General features: G+C 40.9%; 2 protein-coding genes across 4 annotated transcripts in view; one reads left to right on the top strand and one right to left on the bottom strand.

The window, feature by feature from the left end:
* CRB1 (crumbs cell polarity complex component 1) overlaps window positions 1-16,492 on the top strand; it is a 103,860-nt gene extending 87,368 nt beyond the window's left edge. For 2 of the 3 annotated variants that reach the window (XM_071751044.1, XM_071751045.1), the window contains exon 12: window positions 15,743-16,492. In XM_071751044.1, the coding sequence (XP_071607145.1) occupies window positions 15,743-15,958 (216 nt within the window). In that variant the 3' untranslated portion in view covers window positions 15,959-16,492. The remainder of the gene's footprint in view (window positions 1-15,742) is intronic. The other variant, XM_071751046.1, reaches the window with a different exon arrangement.
* DENND1B (DENN domain containing 1B) overlaps window positions 16,171-27,672 on the bottom strand; it is a 167,310-nt gene continuing 155,808 nt past the window's right edge. The window contains exon 24 of the mRNA XM_071751050.1: window positions 16,171-16,306. Coding sequence (XP_071607151.1) covers window positions 16,171-16,306 — 136 coding nt within the window. The remainder of the gene's footprint in view (window positions 16,307-27,672) is intronic.

Raw genomic sequence — 27,672 nt, 5'->3', positions numbered from 1 at the left:
CACCCAGGGCTGGGCCTCAGCACCTTTAGCTTTTTTTTTTTGGGTTACCCATCAGGGTGCTTGCTCTGCTGGGGAGCTCTGGGTGCCTTCCAGAGCCCAACAACCTAAACAAGCTCCCTAACCAACAACTCTAATGCAATTTGCTCTCTGCCAGTGGTATCCTCTCCCCATTTCAGCTGCTGAGAACACATCTGCTTGTGAATTTGGATATACCCTTGGTGTTGTGTGCTTGGTTGGATTCTTTCACTCCCAGAACATTTAATTTCTAAGAAACTAGGTCCAATAGTCAATTTTACTCAGTGCAGGTGACTACACTATGCTGGTGAAACAGAAAACAGGGAAAAGCTGCCTCAAGCTGGCAGTGATGAAATCAGGTTCCATTCTTTTGTTGCAAATATTTTTCCTACCCTGATGGCCTAAAGTTCAGCTAAGAGGGCACTTGTATTTATTAACTTTTAGCACTTAAACTGACATTTTAAAATCTTGAGTTAGCGATTCTCCTTTAAAAGTAGGAAAATTGCATTTGCAATTAAAAAAAAAAAAAATCCTTCAAAATTTCTACTGTGACAATGACAAAGCCTGGTACTGAGAACAATAGCCTAAAAAAAGCAACAAAACCACTTCAGCAAGTCTTCTGTGTTACTTACATTGCTGCCACCTGAAATACACCTATCAAAAGCAGAGTTTGGTTGTTCATTTTACTTTATATTTCAAGAGTTTCCTGAGGCCCCACAAGACCCATAAGCAGATCCTGCTCATGCTGGGAAAGGCAGAGGGGTCCCTGCCCTGACTGGAGAGCAGCTGGGTCTGTACCCTGAAACTGCTGCTGTATCAGCTGTGCCTTTGAGACAGCAATTCCTCACAAAGCACCCCCCTTTCCTCTTGTACACATGAATATACATGGAACTTGCAAGTGATGGTGGATTTCCTGTCCCAGAATTAACGTTCTGCTTAAGGTTTCTGCTGCTCTGTGCTCTGATGGGCACCACTGCTGCTTTCAGACCCTCTTCCAGCTGGTACCATTCCATCCTCCTGGGGGCAAGGACAAGCATCATGCACCAGAGGTTACAATTCACAATTTAATGTCATTAAAAATACACTGATAAGCATGTAAGATATGTTCAATATTGAATGTAAATTCAATAAAACTCTCTCAGGCTTCCACACCAAAGACACACAGAATTTTGATTGAATCTGCTCTAGAGCAATTAGCTAATGTGTTCATTAACTGCAGAGGTTAGTCATAGGAACCTGGCAAATGATACTTAATTACAATAATTAATGCCTGGTGACTCATGAATAATGCACCCAATAGCTATTTACATATTCATACTTATGAGGCTATTAATGGATAATTATAATTTGACTAAAAGTTGTGGACATCAGGAATGTAACATTTCCATTTTCCACAAATCTCACTGGCTTTACCTGTTTGTCTTGCTCTTCTATACTTTTATCTTGCCATTATAGACAGACATATAAGCAATAATTTCATTTTTAGGATCTACAGAGGTATATATAACCACACAGGTTAGTTTGCACATTGCACCAGTTCTGAGACAATACTCTCATCAGTTTACACCTTGAGGTTACAAAACGATTTGGAAGAGTTTATGATATTATTTGAAAAGAAAGAACAATGTTTCACCTCCTCTTTCCAGAAGAAAACTTCTCAAATATTAGTAGATGGGGGTGTAAGAGCAACACTGGCACAGAGCCAAGGAATGAAAAAAAAATCCCCAAGAAGAAATTTGCACAGTTTTAAGAAAAAGTATTTGGTGAAACAACTTTTTTCCTCACTGACATCAGTATAGATTTGCTTGCCCTGAATTTATGCTCTTTCCTAGTGCAGAGGATTAGGACATCTTCCATATTTCAGAGTTTCTTCATTTGTGAAACTAGGGTAGCAATACTGTCTACACCTTAAATCTGAACAAATTATTCTGCATAAGATGTCTGGTGGTTATCCTCCAACACAGAGATTTCAGCCTCCATGAAAGCAGATAAGTTGCAAGCCCTCCCAGGCTTGGAGAGGACTTCCAGAGCCATAGAAGGGCAAAAATACAACACGGAATTAAAAAATAAAAAAATCTTATTAAAATATAATTATTTTAAGGCAATATAATTATTTTTCTTCATAGCCTAAGGTTTAATGCTAAATGTTGACAACACCCTGAGAGTAACATTTAGTTACCAGCCTCAATAATGTAGTAAAATGAAGATGTACAGCTGGATATGTCACCTGAAACTGAGAAGTAGTACCCCCCATCTTTCCAGACAAGCCACTCACCTACTGCTCCTCCACAGCAGCTGAGGGCCTGTGGATGCCTCAGGTCACTGAGAAACTTATCCCAGCTGTCATAAACAGCAGAGAGTGAGGAGAAGCTCTTGCCATAGGTGGAGGTTCAGCTCCAGGTTCCCCTCTCATGGTGTGGCTGAGCTACCCATAGCTCCAGGCAAAGATCAGGTGAAGCCATTGTGGAGCATCAGGCTGATGTCTCAGTAAGTCAGAATGCTTGTTTGTACTGTGAGTTCTGTGGAGAAAGACTCAATATGTACAGCAAAATAAATAAATTAAATAATAAGTTAAATAAATAAATTAAACCATTTTTCTGAAATTTCCAATCCTTCCCAGCTAACTCGTGTCTGAGATCCTTGCCTTGCAATAATATAACTATGAGAAAACAGATATTTAAACCCACTTATTTACATGCTCTAAGATCATACTGAAGCCAGCAGTATTTGAGGACCAAAGGAGCCAGGACTGAACCCCAGCTCCAGGCTGATGTCCACAGCTCCAGCAGAAATGGTCAGCACAGCCAGCCCATGACACTTCCCTGCTGGCTTTCTTCTGCAAGCAGGGAGCAAAGCGAGGGGTTAAGAGAACTACCTGTGAGCAGAATCCAGCTCTCACCTATCAGAATTCCTGATGGTTCTGAGATCTAGACAGGGAGCAGAGTGCCAGAAGGAAAGCAGCAGTCTGGGCTATACAACCTGCATCCTGTAAGGCACAAAAGGTGTTCCTGGTACTTCTGATTTGTTCTCTGTGGTACCTTATGTTGAGAAAACCCTCATCATGTCAACTATACCATCATGTCAGCCAGCAGGACTGAGCAAGGAAAAATCAGGAATTTATTTGTTTTCAAGCCATTTGCATGGCTGTAGCTCACCCATCACAGCAGAATCATTGCCTTGATGGTAGGAGCCAGCAAGAGCCCTGATTTATTCCTGTGCCAGGTCAAATGTGGGGTAAGAAGAAACATCTTTAGATTTGTAAAATGAGCAGCTCTGCTCTGCAAGTCATTGGAAACGTCACAATGCCATTTTCACAGTTGTTTTTCAGAGCAGAACAGCCCCTTTATATCCTTTGCTATTTTCTATTAGCCCGTATTCAAAACAGGGGATTTAAGTAAAACTTCTAAAAGGATATTGCAAGAAACACATTTAGTATGTGTCACAACATGAGGTACAAAAACATTAGGGTACAACAACAATAAGGTTATCTGATGTGTCTTAGCTGGGAAAGACAAGAAAGCTCCTCACAAGGCCAGCATTACTGCATGCATCAGTGAAAAGCAGTTGAATATTTAATGTGCATGGTAAATATAAGCAGAAAAGGGAGCCCAGATGACATATGACAGTGTAACAGGAGAGTGTAGGAATCAGCTCAAGTAAGGTATTCACATAACATGTTTAGTATTCAGACTAACACATTTTGTCTGTACACCATCCTTTATGTTGCAATGGTATTGTTTTCCTTTTTCTCACCTTCTGATGTTTTCCCTGCAGACTCACATTCACATCACTTGGACATTTACTTCACTCCTTGCTCACTTTATAGCACATTCATGCACTCTGTGCCTCCATTGTTCATATACTAAATTTTATGTCTTTTTTCTTGCATGGTTCATGAGACAACGTTCTTTTCTCTCTTACCTGTTTTTTTTTTCTTTCTTCAGATACTGCAGCAGGCTTAGCACTGAGGGAAAATGTTCTAAAAGTTGCTTAAGAAAAAGTAACTCATAAATATAAAAATAATACTCTCCTCATTTGTGGTATGAAAAGTAAAGACAGTGAACAAGCAAAGCATCAGGTCTGTGGGGTTCCAGAATGGGATTTTGGCAGAGGATGAACTATGTCCAAACATTGCAACACAACAGGTGCTTTAACCAAGTGGTTCATTGTTGTTTTGATGCAGTTACAGGTAATGAGAATGATGGAGACAAATCCCTTCAATATCTGAGACTATTTAAAATCAAAGCAAGACTCTTCAGCAGTCTTTATTCTGTAAAAGCCCCTTGGGCCATGGAGCTGAGACCTCAGGCCCCAGCACAGCACATTGAGGACAGCACTGAGAGGAGGGGCTGTCCAGAGCCTGGGGAAGAGCATCTGTCCTGGAGCTTAGATAATAAATAGCACCTGATGTGGAAATGGGAGTTTAGACTAAGTTCAGACTAGAAACTTCTAATAGGTAGATATGAATAATGTTCTACCAGAGTAAATTGAATGATCGTGCAGTTTAAACACAAAGAATGTTGCATTTCACTCCTAAAATGAAACCTCACACAGTAAAAATGCCTGATTGCAACAGTTTCATAAAAGACCACCCATCTGCCTCAAGTTTTCCTGCTCAGGGATTCTTGCCTCAGTGCACTTGAGACTGTAGAAACACCAAGCAAGTGATTGACTGCAGAAGACAGAGTGGGGGAGTAAATCCTAAAGCAGCCCTTGCCAGGTCTCATTCTTAACAGGAGTGCAGGAGGCTGGGTAGGGCTGATCACTGCCACGATCTACCAGAGACTGACCACTGACCACAGGTATTTGTGCAGGCAGCATGAAGAGGTTAAATTAAATTGTTATTTCCACCAGGGGCTGCCTGACTGGTGGTAGGCTAACCATGTCTCATTTTGTGCTTCATTTACCCTCTCTGACAAAAGGATACCAGTCTGCTTCAAAAGGGATCTCCAGACCAAAAGCTATTTAAGAAATAAGGCATCAAGGATGGAGCTGAGAAGGGAGAACAGCTTAAGCTGCCTGTTCAATAGAGGATAACTCTGGTATCTGGGAAAGATGGAATCAAAAGGGGGGTTGTATCAGAAATAGATTACACCCACAGATAAAGGTGGAACAGTGTTTGTCTCCACACATTGTAGAAAATGTTATTTTCAGCCAGATCTAAATTAATCATCTGGTGAGAAACCTGGTGAGTTGCACTCAGAGCTGTGCTCCTTGCCTTGGAGATCAGAGCTAAATTCAGTCTGCTGAACCCAAAGATTGTTTTCCTAGCTCTTAAGAAATACATGATCTTCAAGAAAACCCTCTGAAATCTTCTTATAAGAAAGACACTCTCAAGGCTGCCATTGCTTCCTAGCAGATTAAAGCTCCCTAACCTGGAGTTCAATGTATTTTCTGTTCATCATCTTTAGGTGGCAGTAAGGTAAAAGCATGGAATAGAAAGTTAGGAGAAATCTCTAATGCTTTTTTTAGAGAGATCTTTTTCTTCTATGCTCTGCTGTCTATACCATAGAGAGACTTCATAAACCACTTGCATTTGCAAATATCCAAAAATCAATTATTAGAGTTGGCTTCAGCCAGCTCACATTCAGTTGCAAGCCAGCTGAATGCCAGCAATATTAATGCAATTACCAGATTCTATATTAGGTATGCAGTAGTTGATCCAAGAATCCCTGAGGACAGAGTTAAGGATCACAGGTAAAGATACACTCCTATGTTACTATCAACAAGATGTGAGTATGCAAAAAAAAAAATCAACACAATAAAAAATAACTCCACCAATAAATTAGAGGTCTAAATCAAGATCAAAACTGTGTTTCTAATTATAGATTTATACATTTTTTTTTTTCCCCTTTTACACTTTTCATGTATGCATCTCTTCCAAAGTCTTCCCTGAAGCTAAAGCATATTGATGGGTTTTGTCTCTAATCAACTTTCTGCTAGGAAAAAAAAAAAACAAACCGGGATAAAAACATACTCAAAATTTTTTATCAAGGAATATAATTAGCAAAGTAACATGACAGTGTCACGGAGCATGTTAAGGCAAGTATTATGAAGCCAATAAAGATCCATCTTATACCATTTATATATTTACAGTTGGAAGCAGGAGATGGCTGCAATCGAAGTGCTGCACCCACCAAAGGATAACTGTTGCCTTGATACCTTCTTGTCTGACAGTGTGAAACAGCCAAATAGCTACTGACTTCATCACCACTTGACAGCACAATATTAATACTAGGTAGCAGCACATGAATTTTTTTGCAGAAGCTTAACACCAATAGGGAGAAGGATTTCCTGGAATAGTTTTAATATTGTAGGAATAGCTTCTTAGCCCAGAAATGAGGATGGGAAGCATCTGGCAATTAGGAACAATAACTCTCTGCCTCTACTATAGCATAACTGCTGACCCACCTATTATCACTGGACAGAGCAGGTTTTTATTCCCACAAAAAGTGGGAAGAGGATAGACTGACAGTTCCAGCAGAGGTTGTACCAATTACTCCAGAGATCCAGGACCTGGAGATGAGCCTGCTTCCCATCATCCCATCAGGGACCAGAGCCCACACAGCATGACTGCATCTGTATGAGATGCTACTCTTTGCTGGGTATTTAGTGCTGATTTCAGAAATAAAAGAACATCTACCACTATCATCACTATTAAGGAAAAATTTTTTTCACCTCAAGTGTTGTGTACCAAAATGTGGAGTTTTGAGCAATCGGTTCTGTGCCCACAATTTAGATTCTACAACTTGATTAAAGTTAATTGAAATTGATAATGCAGTGCACAGGCAAATCACCCCTGCTGAAAACAATAAGCATGGAAACCTCTTACTGAGGAGCAATAACATGCAGGTGCTCACTTAGATGGGCTTTGTGCTTCCATATTGCAAATATATTTCCCCCTTTTCTTTTTTCCCCCCTAGTATGGACAAAAATTCAGTCTAGAATGAGAGAAAAGAAATATGTGGAAAATTCAGAAGAATCAGAAGTTTGTATTAGAAATACTTTAGTTTCACCCTTGATGTAGCTGTTGATATCATGGCCTTCCTTCTTCTGTTACACCAATGCTATCATTCCCATCAGCACTTCAATGTTCTGACATCACTCTTCAATGCTACTCTGCTCAGGTGTTGAATTGCTTCTTTCAATGAAGAAAGCAGTTTTGAAGTTCATTCTTCTTCCTCATCATTTTAATTATTCCACTCAGACTACTGAATCTCTCTTCATCTCTTTTCTTCAGGAACTGTCCTGCCTTCATCATCATTCCTATTCTTTTCCTGCTTTGGGGTCTAACCTACTGACCTCCTTCCACCCACTCCACTCTCCCATGACAACAGGAGCAGGCTGCCTCAAAAGGCCACCTCTCTGTGTTCTTTAGATCCCCTTCAGGACTCATTTCTACTTCAGCAGCTACAGGGATGCAGTGAAGTCTACCTGGCTATTTGCAGGGCAATGACAGAAGCTGCTGTTTTCAGTGACAGTCCCTTGACTTTAAATATCACCCAGTCCTTCCTGCAAGATGCTTGCCTGATAAGGTTTTTTATCCACCACCAAGATTTATTCATATGGAACCTGCTGTCTCAAAGCTGTGACACAGTTATCCCTTATGGAGAAAACACCACCTGAAACACTGCACTGCTGCCCATGTACAAAACCAATTCTGGATGATACCCCAGAGCATTTATCAAACTGGAAAGGGATGTTACTCCCTTGAGACTGACACCTTTACTAAAACATTTGTGTAGTCTACGATGTAGCAGCAATGGGACAAACTCCCCCTCAGCACGGGTTGCCTGGATTTGCACCAGCTATAGATTTTTCCCTCTCATCCTTACAGATTGCAGCAGATGGTGAAGTTCCTACACCAGAGGCTGTCGATAGAATTTTAAAAGGCAGCCCAGAACAACACATTGGAGCTGCACATTTAATCTGTGTGGCACCACCAAGATAATCCTAAAAAGAACTGAAGCACACTAACAAAATTATCACAGGCTGTTGCTGCAGAAATGCTACCAAGGAGTCTTCCCAGAGCTTACTATGAGCTTACCTCCCAAACTGCTAGGGAGTCACCTCTCTGTCTGTGACCAACACTGCTGTCTAGGAGAAAAGGCTTTTAATACTCTTCTAATACTCTGTCGTGTGAGACACTGATCCAGCAAAATATCTGATGGTGATTTGAAGGGGTTACTGATGTACTTCCGGCATTTTTGGCTCACCATGGCTGAGCTCACATAAAATACAGAGGTGGCCAGCCCCAGAAATCTTAGTTCTTCTGCCCAAGACAGATCATCCCAGCCCTACTAAATACCCCTGTTTTAATGTCTGGGTCATTACCATGAAGAAGTTAATATAATTCAGACATAATACTAGAAGTAGTTAAAAAAATTACAGTTAGTGTATTGAGCCTGATCTGAACATTACTGCAGGTACCAGCTTTGAGGAGGAGGGGCAATTGTTTTAAATTTTTAAAAAAGTGCTATTTCCAAGTGATTGAGGACTGGTCCTGCAGCCTGATGTGTGGGGAGGAGGTCTGTGTATGCTGAGCTGGCTTGAAGATGCAGCCAAATGTGAATATCACCCTAGTTTAACCAAAGCTTGATTTACTTTTCATTGCAGCACTTCAGAGAACTCCATCTCCAGTCTCTTGCTCCAATATAATTAGAACAAACTTCCTTGTTAACTTCTCTAGTGTCACAACAGTGTGACTTTACGTGTCAGGAGAGAGGCTGTCAGAATTTTTTAATAAGGCACTTTTCTTCCATGCCCAGCTAAATCCTAGGCTTCAGTCATCTCTATCTTCATTTTCTCACAGAAAATCAGAGATGAAGTTCTTCCTTGGTAGAAAAAGATTGCAATTTTCTGATCTATAAATGGTCAAGCCAGATGATCAATTTATCATTATAGCTGCTAATACTAATTCTCTCTACACTTGTGCTTTGATATCAAGAATTGTCAAACTGCAATAAGCTGACATCTTCTGGGAAGGAATTAATTCAAACTGTCACATTGCAATGAAGACAAAGTTTTCAAACCACATTTTATGAAAAAAACGTATACTAGACAGAGGTGGTAGTGAGCATAATCCTTAAGAAAGATTTTAAGAAAATATTCAAATTCTGATGTCCATCAGAAAAAAGAGAAATAAAACCCACATTACTTACAAACATTCTTCTTCAAGATGAACTGCAGTGTATATATATATATATATATATATATATATACATATATATATATAATACTGTGGATCTTCTGCACACATCAGAAGTATCCACCTAAATTTTACCTTCATCAATGTCCACAGAGGACCACAAACCCAGTTAGGTTTTCACTCAGGCCCACCAGCTATGGGATTGTCTTTTCCTGCAGGTATCACAAAGACAACTCAGAGGCTGGTGGCAGAAACAGCAAGGGCAGTGATTACCCATTCAAGATTATCCACAGCTCTATAAGTATACTTAGATTTTCAGAGGACTATCTTTATCCAAGGCTCCAAGTCTGAATCTGGTTCTCCTACACCTGATCTTGTTATTACTCATTAAGGAAGCAAAGCCAGAGAGAAAACCTCTTTCTAGATCTGTTTTGTTTTTGTTTTGTTTCTTTTGCTTTCTGCTTCTCAATTTCAGAGAATTCAAACACTTTTCTTACCAGATAATCCTGCAGCTTGTTAGGCACCACGTTTAAAGTAGAGCAAATGCTGCACCTTTCAGGCATGATTTCCTTCAGAGACAGAAACAAGAATGGCTGAGCAAGGTGACTGCCACAGAAAATGCACTTTTGAAGCCTGCAAGATAAACTGAAGAGTTGTAAAGTGTGCAGAAGGAAAAGGAGTTGGTGGCCTCACTGGTGACACAGTGGAACATCAGCTGAAGGGCACTGCAGACACAAAGTGCTGAGTCCTTTGTGGCCACAGGTACCAAAGCAGAAAGGAATGAATTATTCAAGCACTGAATGATAACTGTGTGCAGGCAGAGTCAATATGGGTAAGAGCCCACACAGTTAACAGCACGAAGCAGGAAAGCAGGATGAATAAACAATCTTTCCATTAAAGAGGATAAAAAAGTTAAAGGGAAGAGGTGATGCATATAGAATCTTAAAAACAATTTGCCATTTCCCGTGGCCTGTGCAGTGTTCAGCTCTGCTGGACACGAATCTGCTGCCTCTAAATAGGTTCAAAATGGATTGTGGGTTCTATTCAGCAGCCTAACATCTGGGTCAGCACAGGACTTGGGATGCAGTGGTTGGTGCTTAGCACAAACAGACCAGCTGCTTTTTGCAGGCAATGCAAGGGAGAGCAATATGAGCTTGTTTGAAAAGATGAGGGGGAAAAAATTACAGAAAAGAGGACTTCACATGCCACTCATTTAAGTCACTTTTATTGGACCAAAGTCAATTGACAGATTTATGGCCACTATACTGCTGTTGAAAATAAACTGTAGGCCCACAAGCTGGGGTTATCAATGCATCTTGTTATAAGATTTGTGTGAAATTGACTGGATTTCTTCTTGAACTACTGTGATTCTGATTTGCATTCAGCCCTTAACAGAAAAAAAATCCCATAGGATGGTTGCAAATCCTCAATGAAATAAAGCCAGCATATCTATGGGATTTTTAATGGAGTTAATGGCTTTTCTTTGGCTGCTCAGTTTTATCCCTGTATGCCCCCAAACTCTTCAAAGTAATTCTGACATGGATTAGGAACAATCAAGAAAATTGTCTCTCATTACTATAGCAGATGGTTTTGATTTGAGGGCAGTAAATCTGGACAGTATGGGTCAGACATTCTTACCATGAATGAAGTGCAACCTCATGAGTGGTGTCAGGACTTGGTATCTGGAGATCTTGCCAGCAAGATCTCCACTGCACTCAAGCAGCTGCAGAATTCCCAGAAAGCACACACATGGCAGAGAAAGTAATTCTCTGGGGTTTGGCAGTCCCTGGGTTTTAAAGCTCATGCTGATGTCTCTGTCTCATGAAGCATCCAGAACCAGGCACGTTCCTGTGTGAGTGCTGAAATGAAGGGTGATTAATTCTTAATACCCAGGCAGAGAGCCATGCTCCTGCTTTCAGAGCACCTTGTGCCTCCCAGAAACACAGACTCTTGCTCCAAGCCACACTTTCCCCCACAGAGCTTGTGCCCAAGTGGCAGCATCCTGAGGAAGCTCACGCTGCTGCCTCACTGTGATTCCTCAGCCAGCACCCAGCTCACTCTTCTCCCTCCCAGATCTTGCTCAGCCCTTGATGTCTCTGGCCATAATTCTCATCCCCCATATCAACATAAAGCAGGATTAGATCTGCTAAGCCAGGCTGATGTAAAACACACAAGGGGAAGAGGCCCTGTGTACTTCGCTGGCTCCCTTGTGCTGTTCCACTTGTCTCTGACATAAGGCACACATGGAAACATTCACAGAAAGCAAATCCCTAATGTTTCCCTCTATACAATAACTGCTCAGGAGAGGGCTTGTTTAAAGATAAGGGTACATATACCAGGTTGATAAATGCTAATGAAGTTTCACTCTATGCAGTGATTTATTTTATCTAATCTAAAGGTTTTTAATAGTTTTTATTTAATAATTAAAAAAAACACCTTGAAAATTAATAACCTTTGAAATTAAACCACTAGTGAAAATCCAAAATTGTTTGTTTTTAAAAAAAGACCAAAAAAAGAAATTTTTTAAAATGTGTTTCCTGGCTTTATAGATGAAGCTATTCACTACATTAAAACTAAATTAAAGGATTCTTTTTTTTTTTAATAATTCTGCCCACATAAATTTGTCTTGTTCCAACTGACACCCATACAAGAACATGATACATGAGATACCTTAGCAAGAAGCAGCTTGGCCTTCTAATCTTAGGAGGCCATCTTCATTTTATTGGTATTACCATGGCCCATCACATCATTTCACCATCAGCACACACCATCACTGAGGATCCAGCTTTTACTGACAGCCACTGTATATTAGGGGCAGGGGAGCTCTCACAGCTCTTCTGTCACTGACTTCCTATAAACAGGCTTAGCAGAAAATTAAGGTTGGAAGAGCCCTTGGGAGAATCTCCCAGCCCAACCCCCTGCTCAAAGAGTAATAAGAATAAACAAAGGTATTGCTCAGGTAGTAAATTAACCCACCTCCTGTTACCCTACCTATAGTGAGCTATTCTGAAGTTGTATTCAGAAATAGCTGTGATTACCACGTGCTATTTATTTGCAAGAATTATTGCTGCAAGGCTGTGGCAGTGCATGGCGGTCTCCCTGACAACAATTCTCTTCAGCAAAAGATTTGTTTTCTTCGTGAATTTTGTTTTTTCTTGTTTCTTTTCTTTCTTGTTTGTTTTCTTTGGCTTTTCTTGTTTGTGCTGAGACACAATGAAGTTTGGTTTGCTCTTTCCAGAGCTTTCCCCTTCTGCTTTTGAAGCTCTAAGGCCACAGGACACCTCCTGCCTGGGGCTCTGCCACGGATTTGTGAGAAACACACCCAAAAAAAAGTGTGTGTTTGTAGGAAGCAGCCACCTCCCAAGCAGCCAGCTCAGTATCCAGACTGTAACATGCTCACGTGGGGCACTGAACCTGTGAGACAAGAAGCTGAGAAGTGATGTTGTGATGTTAAATCAGGGAGCAGCAGCTGTGCATTTGCTGACCACCCAGTGCCCCAGGATGCCCACAGCCACCAGTGGTGTGTTGCAGGCATAAGCAGTCCCACTCTGCTCTTTGAAACACCAGAGAGGTTCGTAGCCCAGATCCATCCAGGGTGGAAGCAGCAACCCAGGGCTTGCCAGAAAAGCCTGAACAGTGATATGGGATCTCCAACTTCTTTCTTCAAGCCCACCACCTACCACTATGCCAAACACACAGCAGGTTCAGTAACACAAAACCTCTTTTTCTGTTGTCTCAGCAGCACTAGGTTTCTAAAAATGCTGCTGAGTCCTTTTTCTTTTTGAGATCACCAGTTACATTTATCTCAGTCTATCAGCATCACCAAATAGAGCCAGCAGGCTCTGAGATGACAGGGGACAGAGTTCTTCAGATTTTTTTTCTAGATCCGCCAGTTGATTTTTCAAATTAATTTAACTGTTCAGCCGTTAATTACTAAAGCAGCAGTTTGATTTTGATGGGACCAGACTGCAGAGCCTTCAGCCACTCATTCAGTGCTGCTGCTGCTGCCAAGGGGGGTACCTAAATGGTGAACTCAGGCAGTGATCTATGGGCTGATAAACCAGGGAACAGCATTTGAGCAGCAGCTGTTTTTTTGGATCAGTAGAACCCACTCACAAATATGCCAAAAAGGACACATTTTTGTATTTAGAAATTAGAACAAAAAAAAAAAAAAATCAAAGAAATTAGGTTAGCTTATGTATCTGCTCATGGTAATGCACCCAGATCTCTAGATTTTATCTAGATCTCTAGATTTCAAGCACTGGGGTAACGTTTTTTACATATTGGATCAAAATAAAGTGTTTTGTCCAAAACAGGTAAGGGCAATACGGATAAAATTCACTGGTCAACCTAACCAAATCCATCAAAAGGATAATAGTTATTAAACAGAAACTAGAATTGGAACAAAATGTGTAGTGGATTGCTGTGGTACAATGTGAATAAGGCTTCTGTAATAATTATTGCAAGCCAAACCAAAACAAAAACCCTGTTATGATGATTTTAACTTGAGAATGAGGTTTAGATATGTGACTGCATTTTAGCAACTAACAGGAGGGCTCTTTTTCTCTTCAATTCCTTTGCATAAAATTTAGTTTAAAGAATAAAATTAATTAGAAGAAAATCATAATCGTTTGCCTAGATACAGATTTATAACATGAATGGAAACATTCATGGGCTGGAAAACAGGAGAATAAGTTCAGGAATTTCACAAACAGGAAAAAGGCAATAGCATCAATTGGTCCACAGCATGGAATTTCTGTCACAAATGTCCTGTTCAACTCTAGGATCAGAGTAAACTGGGACTATCTCGATCCTCAGTTTTCTAGAGCTAAGAATGCAAATAAAATACAGCTTCTGAGAATAAAAATTCCATTAAAGTTTTGCAGCATCTGAGACAAGAGGAACAATGGTCTGAGGAGGAACAATACAGTCTAAGACAGTAGAGAATAAAAGGAAGACCTCAAATATATCTGAAACACCATCAGCAGATAAAATGACCTTCTCAGTCCAGTGCAATTTAATAGATCAACTTGCTTCGTGTCACCTTGTTTTAGGGTTGGAGTCACAGGGTCTGTATCCAGAATTAGCTTTTTTTCTATTGGGAAAAGTGTTTTTCTTCAGCCATCAAGGACAGAGGAGAATATTCATCCGGTCATGCATCCCCCAGAGAGAATCCCTGAGCCAAACTTGCTTTTATCATTATAGGAGGACCTTTTACATCAGCGTGGAGGTGGAAAGAGAAAAAAAAGAGCAAGGATTGTTTTAACATTTCCCCTCTGGCATTGTTGTTCTTCTGCAAAACCTCAACTCCAAGAAACACATGCACAGCAATAGCAACCCCTTACATTAGATCCATCACTGGATGCTAAATCAACATCATTCTTAGGGCTGTAATTCCACTTCCTTAGAAACTACGAGCAAGCAGATCACTAAAATATCCTGTTCCATACAGTATCTAACTGGGAAATGGGCTTTGACCTGCTGTTTTCCACTTCTAAATATTTTGGGATTTGAAAGTTCAGCCTCAAGCACACATTCATCTATGGCAGTTCAGCTGTCACTTGTAATACAAATCAAAAGATGATGGATGGCAGAATCTGCCCAGAAGTTCAACTCCTACTAGGGCCATTCTGTCTTTAGTGACCACTTTTCCACACTAAGCACATCATTTCATTTGCTTACCTCACCATAAACATTTTTACACAAAAAACCCCATATGAAAATGTGTTCCTTTCATCCACCAACAATAAAATTTCTCTGGTCTAAAGCTTTTCAATTGGCAGATTTGTTTATGCACACTGTGCCTTCTGACATCATCACATTTTCCATTGCCACATGAAAACAGAAAAAAAAAAAAAAAATCAGAGCATTCTTACATTTATCCTGTACTTACTGCTTGTATTTCTGTAGATGAAGCTGCAAAGCCTGGGTGTTGAGGAAGAGCTGGATGAATATTTTGAAACATTTGCAAAAAAAATTCTTATTAGTTCCTCACTGAATAGATTTGCACTCTTGTGTAGCCTCTGTACACTTACTTCATGGAAATGTGCTGGTAGAAATGTTTACTGGCAGGAATGCCTGTGGAGTTAATATCTTTTACAAAAATATTTACAGGAAGAAAATTTTCTGTATGCAAGTACAAGTATTCACATAAAGCTTTGACTTGAATATATATCCAGTCAAAATAACTCATGTTTAACTTGCAGCAGCAAGGACTAGCAATACCCTGGTCACAACTAAACTAAGGATAATGAATTATTATTAAAGTGATCAAAGAAATAACAGCTGAATTACTACCACAGTCTGCAGACATTAACTTATGGATTATTAGGTGAAATTCATCCAGCTCTGCCTTTTACGTTAAACATCCAGCACCACGTGTGCAAGTTTCTGAAGAGTGCAAAGAAAATTCTGGGTGGGCTAATGGCCTCCTCTACCAATAAATGGTGCTTCAGCAGCAGCTCATCTATACGAAGCCCTGTCCATAAAATTGCTTTTTGTTTCCCTTCCATGGTAGCTCACCTGTGCCTCAGCATTCTCTTGCCGTAAATTATATTGCAATTATTTCAATCCTTCCAGTTGGCAGCTGACTTGATGTGGAACATATTCGCCTCCATTGGCTCAGTAACCCTGGCCTTGTTATTGATCCTCTTCTTGGCAGTTGTGGTTTCAGTCATTGCTGCCAATAAACGGGCAACCCAAGGGACCTACAGCCCCAGCCGGCAGGAGAAGGAGGGATCCCGGGTGGAGATGTGGAACATGGTGCAGCCGCCGCCGATGGAAAGGCTGATTTAGAAGAAAGGGCTCCTCCCTCCTGGAAGATGGCTGAAAGGGGACAGTGTATATATGTTAGATATATTAATATTAATTTTGATACCAGGAATACTCATAAAGGTTACAAGGACTTTGAGCATTCGATATTTTCAATACCATTAAAATTCTCGTAGCATTTAAGTGAACCGGTGCCATTTACCACGGTTTTGGAGCAACTTGTCCAAGGACAATTTTTATTTGCACTGGAAACTCCAGCCTTGATAATCAGCAGCAGGCATTACAGACAGTAATGGCTCCTGGAATACACATAAGTGCCTGTCTTGGATCCAGCAGGAACAACAGCTTCTCCTTTGTTCTTTCCTTTGACTGCTGAGCAACCACCGCTGCAGAAGGAGATGCAGACAAATCAGATGAGCCTGTACCATAAAGACATTGCAATTCTCTTATCAAAGGGTTTAGTGCTAGAGCTGTGTCTCAACATATCTACTTTCATCTGTTAATCAGGGATTAAAAAGAAGTTGTGCAAAAACTCTCAAAAATAAATGCTTCGAATTTAACTGGTTTTCTTTCCTCTGGTTCCCTCATTTTATCTGCTGCCCCTCCACCTTCTACTGAAAAGAATGTCAATTTCCACACATTTCTCTGAGTATAAAAGAACATGTCCTAAAGTGTCCAGTGAGCACAATCTGAACTCTTAGGATACATTGGAATATAAACATCCTAAATAAATTCTGCCCATCTACACTAATGGTATTTTCTTATTACAGTGTTGCTGTTACCAACAGTCCATTTTATAAAACTATTTCTTCTCATATTGTAACCATACATTGGCTGCCAAAACACATGCTCAAAAACATTTCCTAAAGCTCATGGAAAATACCAGAAAAGAGGCAGAAATGGCCTACACATAAAGCACTGACTTGGAAATAATTACAACAGACTTGGTTCTTCTCCTGGACCTCAGACATCTCATATGATCATGGGCAAATAAATTTTTATGCTTCAATTTTCCTCTTTTAAAACAGGGGTAATCCCGTTTAACTACCTCGTAAACCTCAGCAGCAAAAGGATTGCAACTGTTTGTTGAAAAAGAAACAAATGCATAAAATGTGATGGAATAACAGGAGAAGTTTGGAAGAAATCTTGTCGTGAAATCTTCAAGAGATTTAATGATCATTCTTGGAGTAGGAAAGACAGTGCCAAAAATACACCCGGTTCAAAGGGGTACTTGAAACGTAGAGGCAAACTTTAACAGGATCTCATCCAGTTAATTTTCACACGTAGTCAAGAAACTAAAGCATAAACATTGCTCCCACACAAGATGAACCCACAATAAAGAGGCAATGCAGCTCATCGTGGCATCTCTTTCTCCCTGCAGTTCAGCTCATACATTCCCACAGTTGTGAAACATCCCAGATAACACACATCAGCCCCCAGATGGTCATCCCAGGAGTTGCACAGTAGAGTATGCACACCAGTATCCAAGAGTTTAACTCATCTTTTTAATTAATGATCAATTCATAATTATCTTGAATGAACCCCTCAGGGAGCTGCTGAAGATCCATGTCACCCACATTTATTTTTGTCTGAGACAATTAGCAGTACCTGGGGCAGTGCACTCATTCTGGACTTTTTGCAGTCATCACCAATATCTTCCAAAACAAGGCACTACAGAAAATACAAGTGGATGGTAAGATTCAAGCTGAGTTAGAAGAGCAGAATGTAGTCACAGCAACAATCACAAGAGATTTGATTCTAGCCCAACTTACAGCTTTACTCCTGCAGCTATACAATTGCTATACAGCTGGTCTAAAACCAGAGTTCAAATGGCAACTAAGGAAAGAATGGTTACCAAAATAGTAATGGTTACCAAAAATATGATGGGAGGTAAGAGATATCAAAGATTCAGGGTAGAGCTTCTCAAATCATGGCATTATGTAAACACACATGTAATAGCTTTTAACCAAAACTTGCTTTAGCCCAGCATTTGCCCCAAGTCGTTTCAGAAATAGCAGAAGAATGGTTATAACAAAGATCTAACTTTGAAGTTCACCCTTCTTTGAGCAGGAGGTTGGACTAGGTGACATCAGAAGGGTCTTTCAGATTAAATTAGTCAAAGATTCAAAGAAAAACGACAAAAGAGAGACAGCAGCTGAAGAGAGAGGCAGTTTGCAAGGGGCAGGAATTATTGTTCACCAAGACAGAGCAGGAAGAAGGAAGTGGCTGGAAAGTGATTCTGCTCCTCCCTGTGTTTTGGCTTTCTGGATGAAAGTTTGGAGACAGCAGAAAAGCAATCTGTCGGTAATCAGATATTTGAGAAAGCTGTTGCCACACAGAGAGTCTATAGGGCTGATCAAGAAACCCAGGGATGTATACAGAATAATGAAGAGGCAGAGGAGATGAAAGTCTGAAGAGTTTTCATACAGCCCAAAGAGAGCTCTGAGCAATGTGTTCCTAAGGAATTAAAAAGACACAACAGAAGAAAATCTCACATTGAAATATGAGTGAGCTCTGTAGAAGGTAACTCAAGGAAACAGAAGGCAAGGGGAAAACCTTTAAACTAGGAATGGGGTAAACTGGGATTGGTGTCAGTCTCAGCAGAGAGGAAACAATAAGAATAAAAATTGTGAAAATTCATGCAAAAATGAGAGAAGGAAGTGAAAGTTGGGTGGCACCTGAGGAAGGTGGAGGCAAAAGCTGGGTTACAGCAAGGGTGAAGCTGGGTTTTCATAGCAGTGAGGCCACGGGAAAGGGAGGGAGGAGAGTGAGAGAGAGGTGAGTCAGGAATGAGAATTACCCACTGAAGCAGATCTGTATGAGAGATAGCTTAGAGGGAACATGTTATGTTGCAAGTAGGGATTAAAATACGAAATATTCAAACCCCTATTTATAGTCTTACAAGAAACAAACAGGCCCAAAAGGCACAAATGTCACTTTTAAATACACTTTCTGAAAATCTGAATTAACAAAGCAACATCCAAAGGAGGAAGGGGGGCAGATGCTGCAGCAGGAGGAGCTCAACAGCCTGGAGAAGCATAAAAATTCCCAAAGCCATCACTATATTGCCATGATATAGTGACCATGAGATGCATGGTTAGGAAGACTGACTCTTCTGGGCCATGTCCCAGCCAGGGAACAGCAGTTAAGACAAAAGAAAATACATTATAAAGAGTGTCTCATACCATCCCTGCTGAAATTTAAACCCCAGATTAAGACTGATGCAGGAGATGTCAAGCTGTTTGCTGCTTCTCAGCCCAGGGATAGAATAAAATGTGTACAGAGCAGGCATTAAGGGAAGAGTAATAATATCTAAGAGTTGTGGAGAACATTTCTGCTGCTTTGAGTGCCCTAAAAGCACTGATAGCCTCCATCAATATGTCTTCATACAGAAGACTTAAAATATTTCAAAATTACATTTGTTTAAACTATCTCACTATTTAATTAAAATTAAAATAATTTATTTTAACCAATAAAGAAATTGAGATACAACTTACTCCCCATCTTTACACATCAGAAGTTTCTCTTCATGTCCAACAGCCTCCTGCAAAGAAAAACAAGTTGCTAAATTACAGCAGATGCTCTGCTCTGCACCTAATCCCTCTGAAGATACTCAGAAGCAGGGGAAGCAACTTGCTCCCTTTTCACAATCCATTCACTTTTCCCAGTTCATTCCTTCTTCCCTTGAAAGAGGGAACATCCAGCCTGTGAAACACTGAGGAGTAACTTCAGAGGCCCAGGAATTTTTACCTAGGCAGCTCAAAATTATCACAGAGCATCCCTGCATTACGTGCCTTCTCTGTTTTATGTAAAATTAACTATTCCTTCTTTCTCTGTACATAGTATGTTTCTAGCTTATTTGGTGTATTGACTTTACTGTTTTCTGAGTTCAGGATCAAAATGACCAATAAATAAAGACTGTGTGAAACCACACGTAACCTGTTTTGGTTGGTTTGTTTTGATTTGATTTTCTTTCTCTATTTCTCTCTCTTTCTTTCTTTCTTTCTTTCTTTCTTTCTTTCTTTCTCTCTTTCTCTCTTTCTTTCTCTCTTTGTCTTTCTTTCTTTCTTTCTTTCTTTCTTTCTTTCTTTCTTTCTTTCTTTCTTTCTTTCTTTCTTTCTTTCTTTCTTTCTTTCTTTCTTTCTTTCTTTCTTTCTTTCTTTCTTTCTTTCTTTCTTTCTTTCTTTCTTTCTTTCTTTCTTTCTTTCTTTCTTTCTTTCTTTCTTTCTTTCTCTCTCTCTTTCTTTCTCTCTCTCTGTCTTTCTTTCTTTCTCTCTGTCTTTCTTCCTCTCTGTCTTTCGTTCTTTCTCTCTGTCTTTCTTTATGGGATTATTTCATCATGCATTTGCAAAGGAAATTATCCCCAGGCCAGAACTATATTTGCAGTTTAAAGAGTAAAATTTGCCATTTGGAATCAAGTGATCAAGAAACCTTTTCCATGCTTGGGGATGACATGAGTGTGCTTTGTGCTGCAGCTGGGGTTGCCAGCCTCAACATTCCAATCTGCCCCATCCTCTGACTCCATCCCTGCCAAGGGAGAGTCCTGTGCCCATCAAAGGGAGGGGGTTTGTGCCAGGTTCTAAGGAAGCAAGGACCAATACAGCTTCACAGGAGGTAATTTATACAAGCTGAGAACCACAGGCTCTCTTTTATAAATGACTGCTGTCTTTCCAACATGCTGGATGAGTGCAGCCAGAAAAATGCTAAGCAGTAAGAATTTCCTGCACTTAATCTAAATCTCACTTTCACAAGGGGCTTTCTGCCCTTGTGAAGTTTCTCTGTTAATTTTCAATGAAGATCAACAGCCTCAGAAACCAAGTCCTGTTGTTCCAAGGCATCAGATAGTTGCAACTCCTTGGAGGAGCTGAACTACACTGATGCTTGCAGTTGGGCTGCCAGCCCCTCTCCAGCCCAGCTTGCTGTGACTGCATCCCCAGGACACCTCTGGGTAAGAGAGATTCCAGACAAACTGAACATTATTCCTTCATTTTCACGTGCCTCCTATGAGCAATGCCCAACCCTGGCCCAATGGTCATCTCAGCAGCTGATATCCCAAATAGCAGAGAGCACTGAAGAGGCAGCTCTTAGAAGAAACTGCTGCTGACAGCAGGATGATGCTGTGAGGCAATGGCCATCAGCCCATTCTGCCTCACTTCTTGTCACTTCTCATACTTGACATGGCCTCTCCTTCCCAGCTGAGACTGGCCCATCCCCACACCTCTGGCCTCTGGGGCTTTAGGAAGGGGGACCCACGCTCAGCCCTCTGAAGGACTGCCATGAAGGTAAGTAAGCTGCTATAAATTCTCTTAGCAAGAACAGCTCATTTTACAGAAATGATCCAACTGGGACAGCAGGAGAATACGACCTTTTTGGGGAGAAATTCTGTTCCCTGCATGTTGGTGTCAGACACCAGCACCCTGTGCTGCATCCAGGGCAGCTGTTTGGCATTGAGAGGAGGGCACTTGGAGCACCTGCCAAATAATTGCAGCATACAATGTGGTGAAACCAATTCCACCACCTTGAGGAATTACTCCTACCCCCTCCTTTGATAAATGTGTATCAGCCACTGCTGCCCTGTCATGTATTCCCTGTGAAGTACACTGCTTCAGGGCTTAAGTTGAGCATCATGACTTGTTTTCAAATAACTGTCCAATTTTTTGTTTCTTGCAAGTTTAAATAATTCTACAAAAGCACAAGCTAATGGGGGAGAATCCAGTGTAACAAGGGGACTCGTGAAAAAGCTGATTTAACTGCTTGAAGGAGTAGCACCTCTTAAGTCTGAACCTGAGGAATATCTCAAAAACCACGAAACACAAGCTTTGCCATTATTTTTGTAACTGGATGCTGTAAGACCTCACTTTCCCAAGCAATTAACACTGATGAGTGTCATCTGACCTTGTGGGTTAGAAACAGAAAAGATGCTTTTATGTGCTCTCTGGAAGATGAACACCACCACCACCGAGGACTTGTTTCATGATGCCACAAGGAACCTTAAAAATTCTTATTTGTTGGAACAAAACAGGGTTATCTTTCCTCTCCAGTACAACTGAGTGATCTAAAATTCTGACAGTGCATGACTTACAGCTGGGATGCTGTGCTAGTTTTCCAGCCACAACAGGCCTACTCAGCACAGGGCTCTCCGATGGGGAATCCTCGAATCCTCTCCCTTCCAAGGTCTCCAAAATTCCTGTCTCCTGGGGAAGCAAGAAAGCCTCTGGCCCATCTGTCTCTGCTCAAGAAGAAGCTGAGCCACTGAGTGTGGCTGAGACACTGTCAGTGTCTGAAGGCTGGTTAGTGATCATTGTGCAAACAGATGCTAATTAATAATAAATATCACCTAAATTGCAGTATTAGACAAAGAACATAGTTTATAATCTTTTTTAAATGGCCATTATAAAGTCCCACAGCAGAAAGCTTCTCTCCAGGTAGGAGACAAATGTGACAACTGAGTCTTTTTCCCAGCCAAAAATTCCTGTACTATATTTTATTTAACATAAGCCCCAAGTCTCCTGCAAGTCTCACTGCAGGACAAACCTTCCATGTGTAATGTCACATAACATCAGAAATCATGGATCAGAGGATTTTTGGCCAAGTTCCTCTTCCTGTGCTATTCAATCACCTCCCAGCTAAAGAAAACTGACACCTTGGAAAACAATCCAAGGAAAGAGCATCAGCTCAGACATTGTAAATCAATAAAGTTGAACAGTGAGCAGCTGACACTAAAATTTTGCCTATTGCAAAACGTCACAGTTGGATGGCTGGATGGGGCTTTCATGCCCCACTGAAGCATGCACAGGCTTCAAACCACTGGCATGTGTCAAGATGCTGCAAAAACTCACACTTATAAAAGGTACATCTGGTGTGTGTTCATTGGGAGCAGAGTGAGGTCTTGTTTGAATTGCACATATGAGTCTGATGTGGAGAGCAGGCAATACCCTATGCCTCATAATGAAAGCATGTTTTAACCTAAACTCCTCCATCTATAATGCATGCCACGAGGTGTGAAGACCTCTTGCACATTGAAAAGCCAGGGTATAAATTATGAATCAAGGCACAAGTGTAGTCCTGAAGGCCAGAGTTCTCAGTTCAGTGCTGATTTTTCAAGGTTTAGGTCCCTTCAAATTATGTTTACAGGATAAAAATGCATTGGAGACTTTATAGAGCAACCAATTTAAGCAATGTTGTTGTATTTTGACTTGGCTTCACAAAAGTTGCTTTCAATTTCTGCTTTATCAGGCTGCAATTTTTCTTTCCCCAAAAGCATTTAGTGAAGCATTTACCAGCAGTTCATCCAACTCACACACCAGCAAGACTGACATGTTCAAATCACGAGTTTAAATCATCTTTTTTGACCAGAGAAAAACCAAACAGGCCTTCTTCTGGTTTTATGCTCTTCACAGTCCCAGTTAAAGCACGATATGTTTCTCAGCTCAGTGTTGTGCCTGACCTTCCAGGTTTCACCTGTAGATTCAGCAAAAGTGCAATTTTCCTTGGCATGTATTGCAATAACCTGTGATGACAAAAATGTCTGTTTCCAATTTAAACCCACTTAGTTTCACTGGGGACCTGTGCTAAACTTCACTCAGCAGCAAAAATTCAGCAACAGTGCCAGCAACAGTGAGAGCAGCCCCAGAGGGTGGGCTCCACCTGGCAATCTTTATTATCCATGACCCTTTGGGCTGGGATTTCTTTTTTTTCACCAGTACCTACAGCTATTTGTCCCCCAGCATGTTGGCAATGTCCCATTAGTCACAGCATGGGGCAGCCCCAGGTTAAGTAGCTGCTTTCTGTCCCACAAAATCAAACCCTTGATGTCTTCCATGTAGCCAGTACACAGTATTAATACCATTTCAGGTGTTACTCTTGAGTATTACTTCCCCATCTTTAGGCAGCTTAGAAAGGCATCAGTCTGCAGTCAGGGTGTTTCCACAGGTTTTTGCTCCAGCTTAAACAGTTAAATGTAGCTTTAGCTGCTTTTAGTTATCTCCACAGCAAGCCAGGAAATGATGCCCAAGTGCTGTGTGGATCCAGCAGTGCCAGGGCATCCTGCTGGTTCTGCAGCTGCTGGTACCAACCTCAGTGTCCAGCTGGACTCACCCAGTGCCCAAGCAATTTATTCCAGAGGGATCTGTTGCAGGATCACAGACAGCTATTTCCAACCTGACCCCAGGGAGAGGAAGGCTGTGGCAGGTTTTTGCATGAGAAATGAGCCCAAAAGAGAAGATGGTTGTAGATCTTCCTTTTGCAGATGGCCCAGTGCTGGCACAAGTGATTAAACCAGCCCAAGAAAAGATCATCCCAGTTCAAAACTGTGGGTAAACACCAGCCAGAGAAACGTGGCTGTGCTCATCACCTGCATGGACTGGATTTGCCTGTATTTGTCACTCAGTCCTGGGATCCTTTTTTCTCATTTGGCCTGCCTGAGGTGTAGAAGTCATTAGTCAAATTTTCTGAAGAAAAAAGGGGGAAAAAACAATTACACAAGTACTGGTCTGCTGACATTTAAAACGAGACAATGATGAGCATTATAAAAAAAAAAAAAAAAAAAAAAAGGTTAAAAAAAATTCTGGGCCAGCAACCCAAAGGACCACAGACAAATCATAAAATAGGATGCAACTAATTAGGCTGAAATGCCAGCAATGTTCAGCAGATCATTCAAAGTATCCACAGTGTCAGGCTGCTACCATGACCCCCAGCTCAAATATGCCAAGGGGAAATGTAGAAAAGAACAGAATCAGATAAGTTAAATACAAATATTTTAAAATGACATTTTAATTTCTACATTACCATTGTAACATTTTCCAAATCATTAAATAAGCATGTCACCCAGTCTCAGAGCAGGCCAAATGTCAGGTGTTTGTATGTATTATTCAGCTGAACATTTTAAGTACATAATCCTTCTCATTGCTAAACAGGTGGTATTATATTAACAGGTTATTTTCTTAAAGGGAACAGTGAAGAGAAAACTGCTGATACTATAGAATGTTAAATTAGTGACTGAGGAGCCAGTGCTAGCACAAAACTGAACAAAGGTTTGCAGGGAGGGTGGGGGGAGCAGGCAGCCAAAACTTCCTGCTGGACCTGTGACTTCTAAAACAGGTGACACAGTCTCAGTCATCTGTCAGAATCACCATCGATCAGAAGTCATCTATTCCAATTTCAATCAAATCACCAACACTAAATCACTCTCCAGAAAACTGGGCTCCACAAGTTTTAAGATGAGCACGTCAAGACTAAAGCTTGAAATTAAAATATGTTTCTTAACTTTTGGCTTTTTAATAGTCCAGGCTGAGAAAAGCACCCTCTGACCATCCTGAACACACAGAAACATTCCTCTTCATCATTTGGGAAGTGTTTTAAGATAAATCAAATGAAGTGATTTTATACCAGGATAAAAATACCCCTTTTGGAAAGTACAGTAGTTGAGCTACTCATAGGACTATACATACCTGAAAAACAAGTTTCTGCAGGCAAATGAGTCTCGTGCAAGGCATCTATGGCAGTGGAGCAGCATGGCATCAGGATCCTGGCCCTTTGACATTCAGGAGAAGAGTGAAATAGGCAGGCACAGAAAGCAGACTATCTATGGCCAATAGCACATTCCAAATGGGCTTTCCAAACTTTGCTCTTAGAACTGCACTTGTTTATGTTTCATATAGAATTTGTAACAGGATTGACAGCCTCCGGGAGTTTAAAGCTTAAGAAGCTGCCAGCATTTTTTCTGACAGATGAAAATCTGCAGCCTGACTCTGCTCTGTTTTATCTCAATACCAGCAAACCCGCAACATCACTGCAGGCATTGCTTTGGTTTGTTGTTGTTGCTATTGCTTGTCACATCAAATAAAAATCAAAATCTCTTGGATTTGATGAAGTTACTTTTCCTTTTATGAACATGAGGTTTACTCTGAGTTCTGGAGAGAAAATGAAATGCTTTGTCCATCATCCAGGTGTGGCTGCAGCTGTGTGAAAGTATCTTGCAAAAGCAATATTCTCAGCTGCTTTTGGAACACAAACAACCAAGAAGCTACTAATGAAGCAGAGTGTGACATCTCCTAAATAAGTCCCCAGCAAGACACTGCTTTGAGTCAGTTTTTACCCTCAAAGGCCACAACTCTTAAAGACATGCCAGCTTTCACACCCAGGGTGCCACCATGGGACTGCTGTGCCAAAGCCCTTTTCAGACACTTGGGATAGCTGCAGTGACAGGGACAGAGTCCCACTGTACCATCTGGGTAAAATTTGCCAACTCTGACCAGGTGTCATATTACCTCCTCTTTTTTGATCTTTTTGCCAATCTTAGGTTTGAAACAACTTTTTGAATGGAGCCTTCCATAGAAGGCAAGCTGCAACCACACACAGTACCTTGAGACAACAAACTAAGGAAAGCAGGCAAACTCAGTCTCTCTCAATCCTCATACTTGCTCACTCCTCCTGCAAAAAATTACAAAGACTTCTGCATTCCAGAACATCCTCCATTGGCTCATAAACAGGACCTATGACAAGAGGCTCCTTGGCACAGCCATCTGTTCATCAAGAACTGAAGAAATACGTGGGCATGTCTACTGGCAAAATGAAGAAATGACTGCAAGATGTCCCACACTTCAGCAAGCAGTGCAGATCTCTGCTACCAGTCTTCACAGCTTGCATCACTCTGCTAGCTACAGTAAGCTAGTAGGAGTTTAATAGCAAGTGTTAAAATCACACCCTCTTTGTTCTGCAGGAACCTCATTTGTAATTGTTTCATCAGTTGTGGATTCACTGCATCAGTATGGAAACCAGGCTCCATGGATTGTCTGCACGGGATATCAAAATGCTTTTAATTTAGAAGAGTGAATCACAGATCAGACTACACTGCACAGACATTTAAAGTAAAATCCTAACAGAAATAATTATACACTCACATAAAACGTCTCAGCAAAGCAACTGTATAAAGAAGCTAAGTCAGACCCTGAGAACTTATCCACAATGTGTTATTGTTCCATGTGTTATTTAGCCTGTCTGAGCTAAAACTAAACCACACCTTCATTTTCCTTCCTGACCCCACCCAAAGCCAAGGGGTGCTCCCTGCACAGGCAGTGGGAGCGGGGGGAGCCCTGCGGTGCCCCGGGTGCAGGGGCTTCAGCCAAGGGTTCTGACAGACCCAAGTGGGGATGAGGTGAGGTTCTGGTGACCCAGCAGCACACAGAGCCACCCCCCAGTCAGACCTGATCACAGGAACTATAGGAGGCTGGGCTGATACTTGCCACACTTGGCTTAAGAACACAGAAATGCTGGGTGACATGATGATCACAGTTTTTTTAATATCCAGTGTTAAAGGTCCAGACCTTGTCACCCATCAGCTATTACTACTGTACCTTCTGCATGCAGGTTCCCCTGAAAAGCTCAATTTCTTAATCTATAAAATGAGATAATGTGCCTACTTTTTTGTGAAGAACTTGAAGAGCTACAGATAAAAAAAAAAAAAAAAAAAAAGTTGTTTAACAATAGGCATGATTAGACAAGATTTTTAAAAGCAGCAAAATACCATTGGAACTACAAAGGTAATCAGCATTTAACTTGTGCATTGTATGAACAGTAATTAAGAAAGAAAAAACACCTTTCAGCTTCCCCTATGCTTGAGAAACTGAAATGACTGTTCAAGAAGAAAACCATCCAATACCACACAGAGTCAGGGCATTGTTCTAATCTCTATACCTGATAAACATGAAGCAGCTATTCAGGTCAACCCAGCAAACAAG

Source organism: Heliangelus exortis, chromosome 8, assembly GCF_036169615.1.
Source record: "Heliangelus exortis chromosome 8, bHelExo1.hap1, whole genome shotgun sequence".
Taxonomy (NCBI): Eukaryota; Metazoa; Chordata; class Aves; order Apodiformes; family Trochilidae; genus Heliangelus; species Heliangelus exortis.
This window is presented reverse-complemented; position numbering and strand designations above follow the sequence as displayed.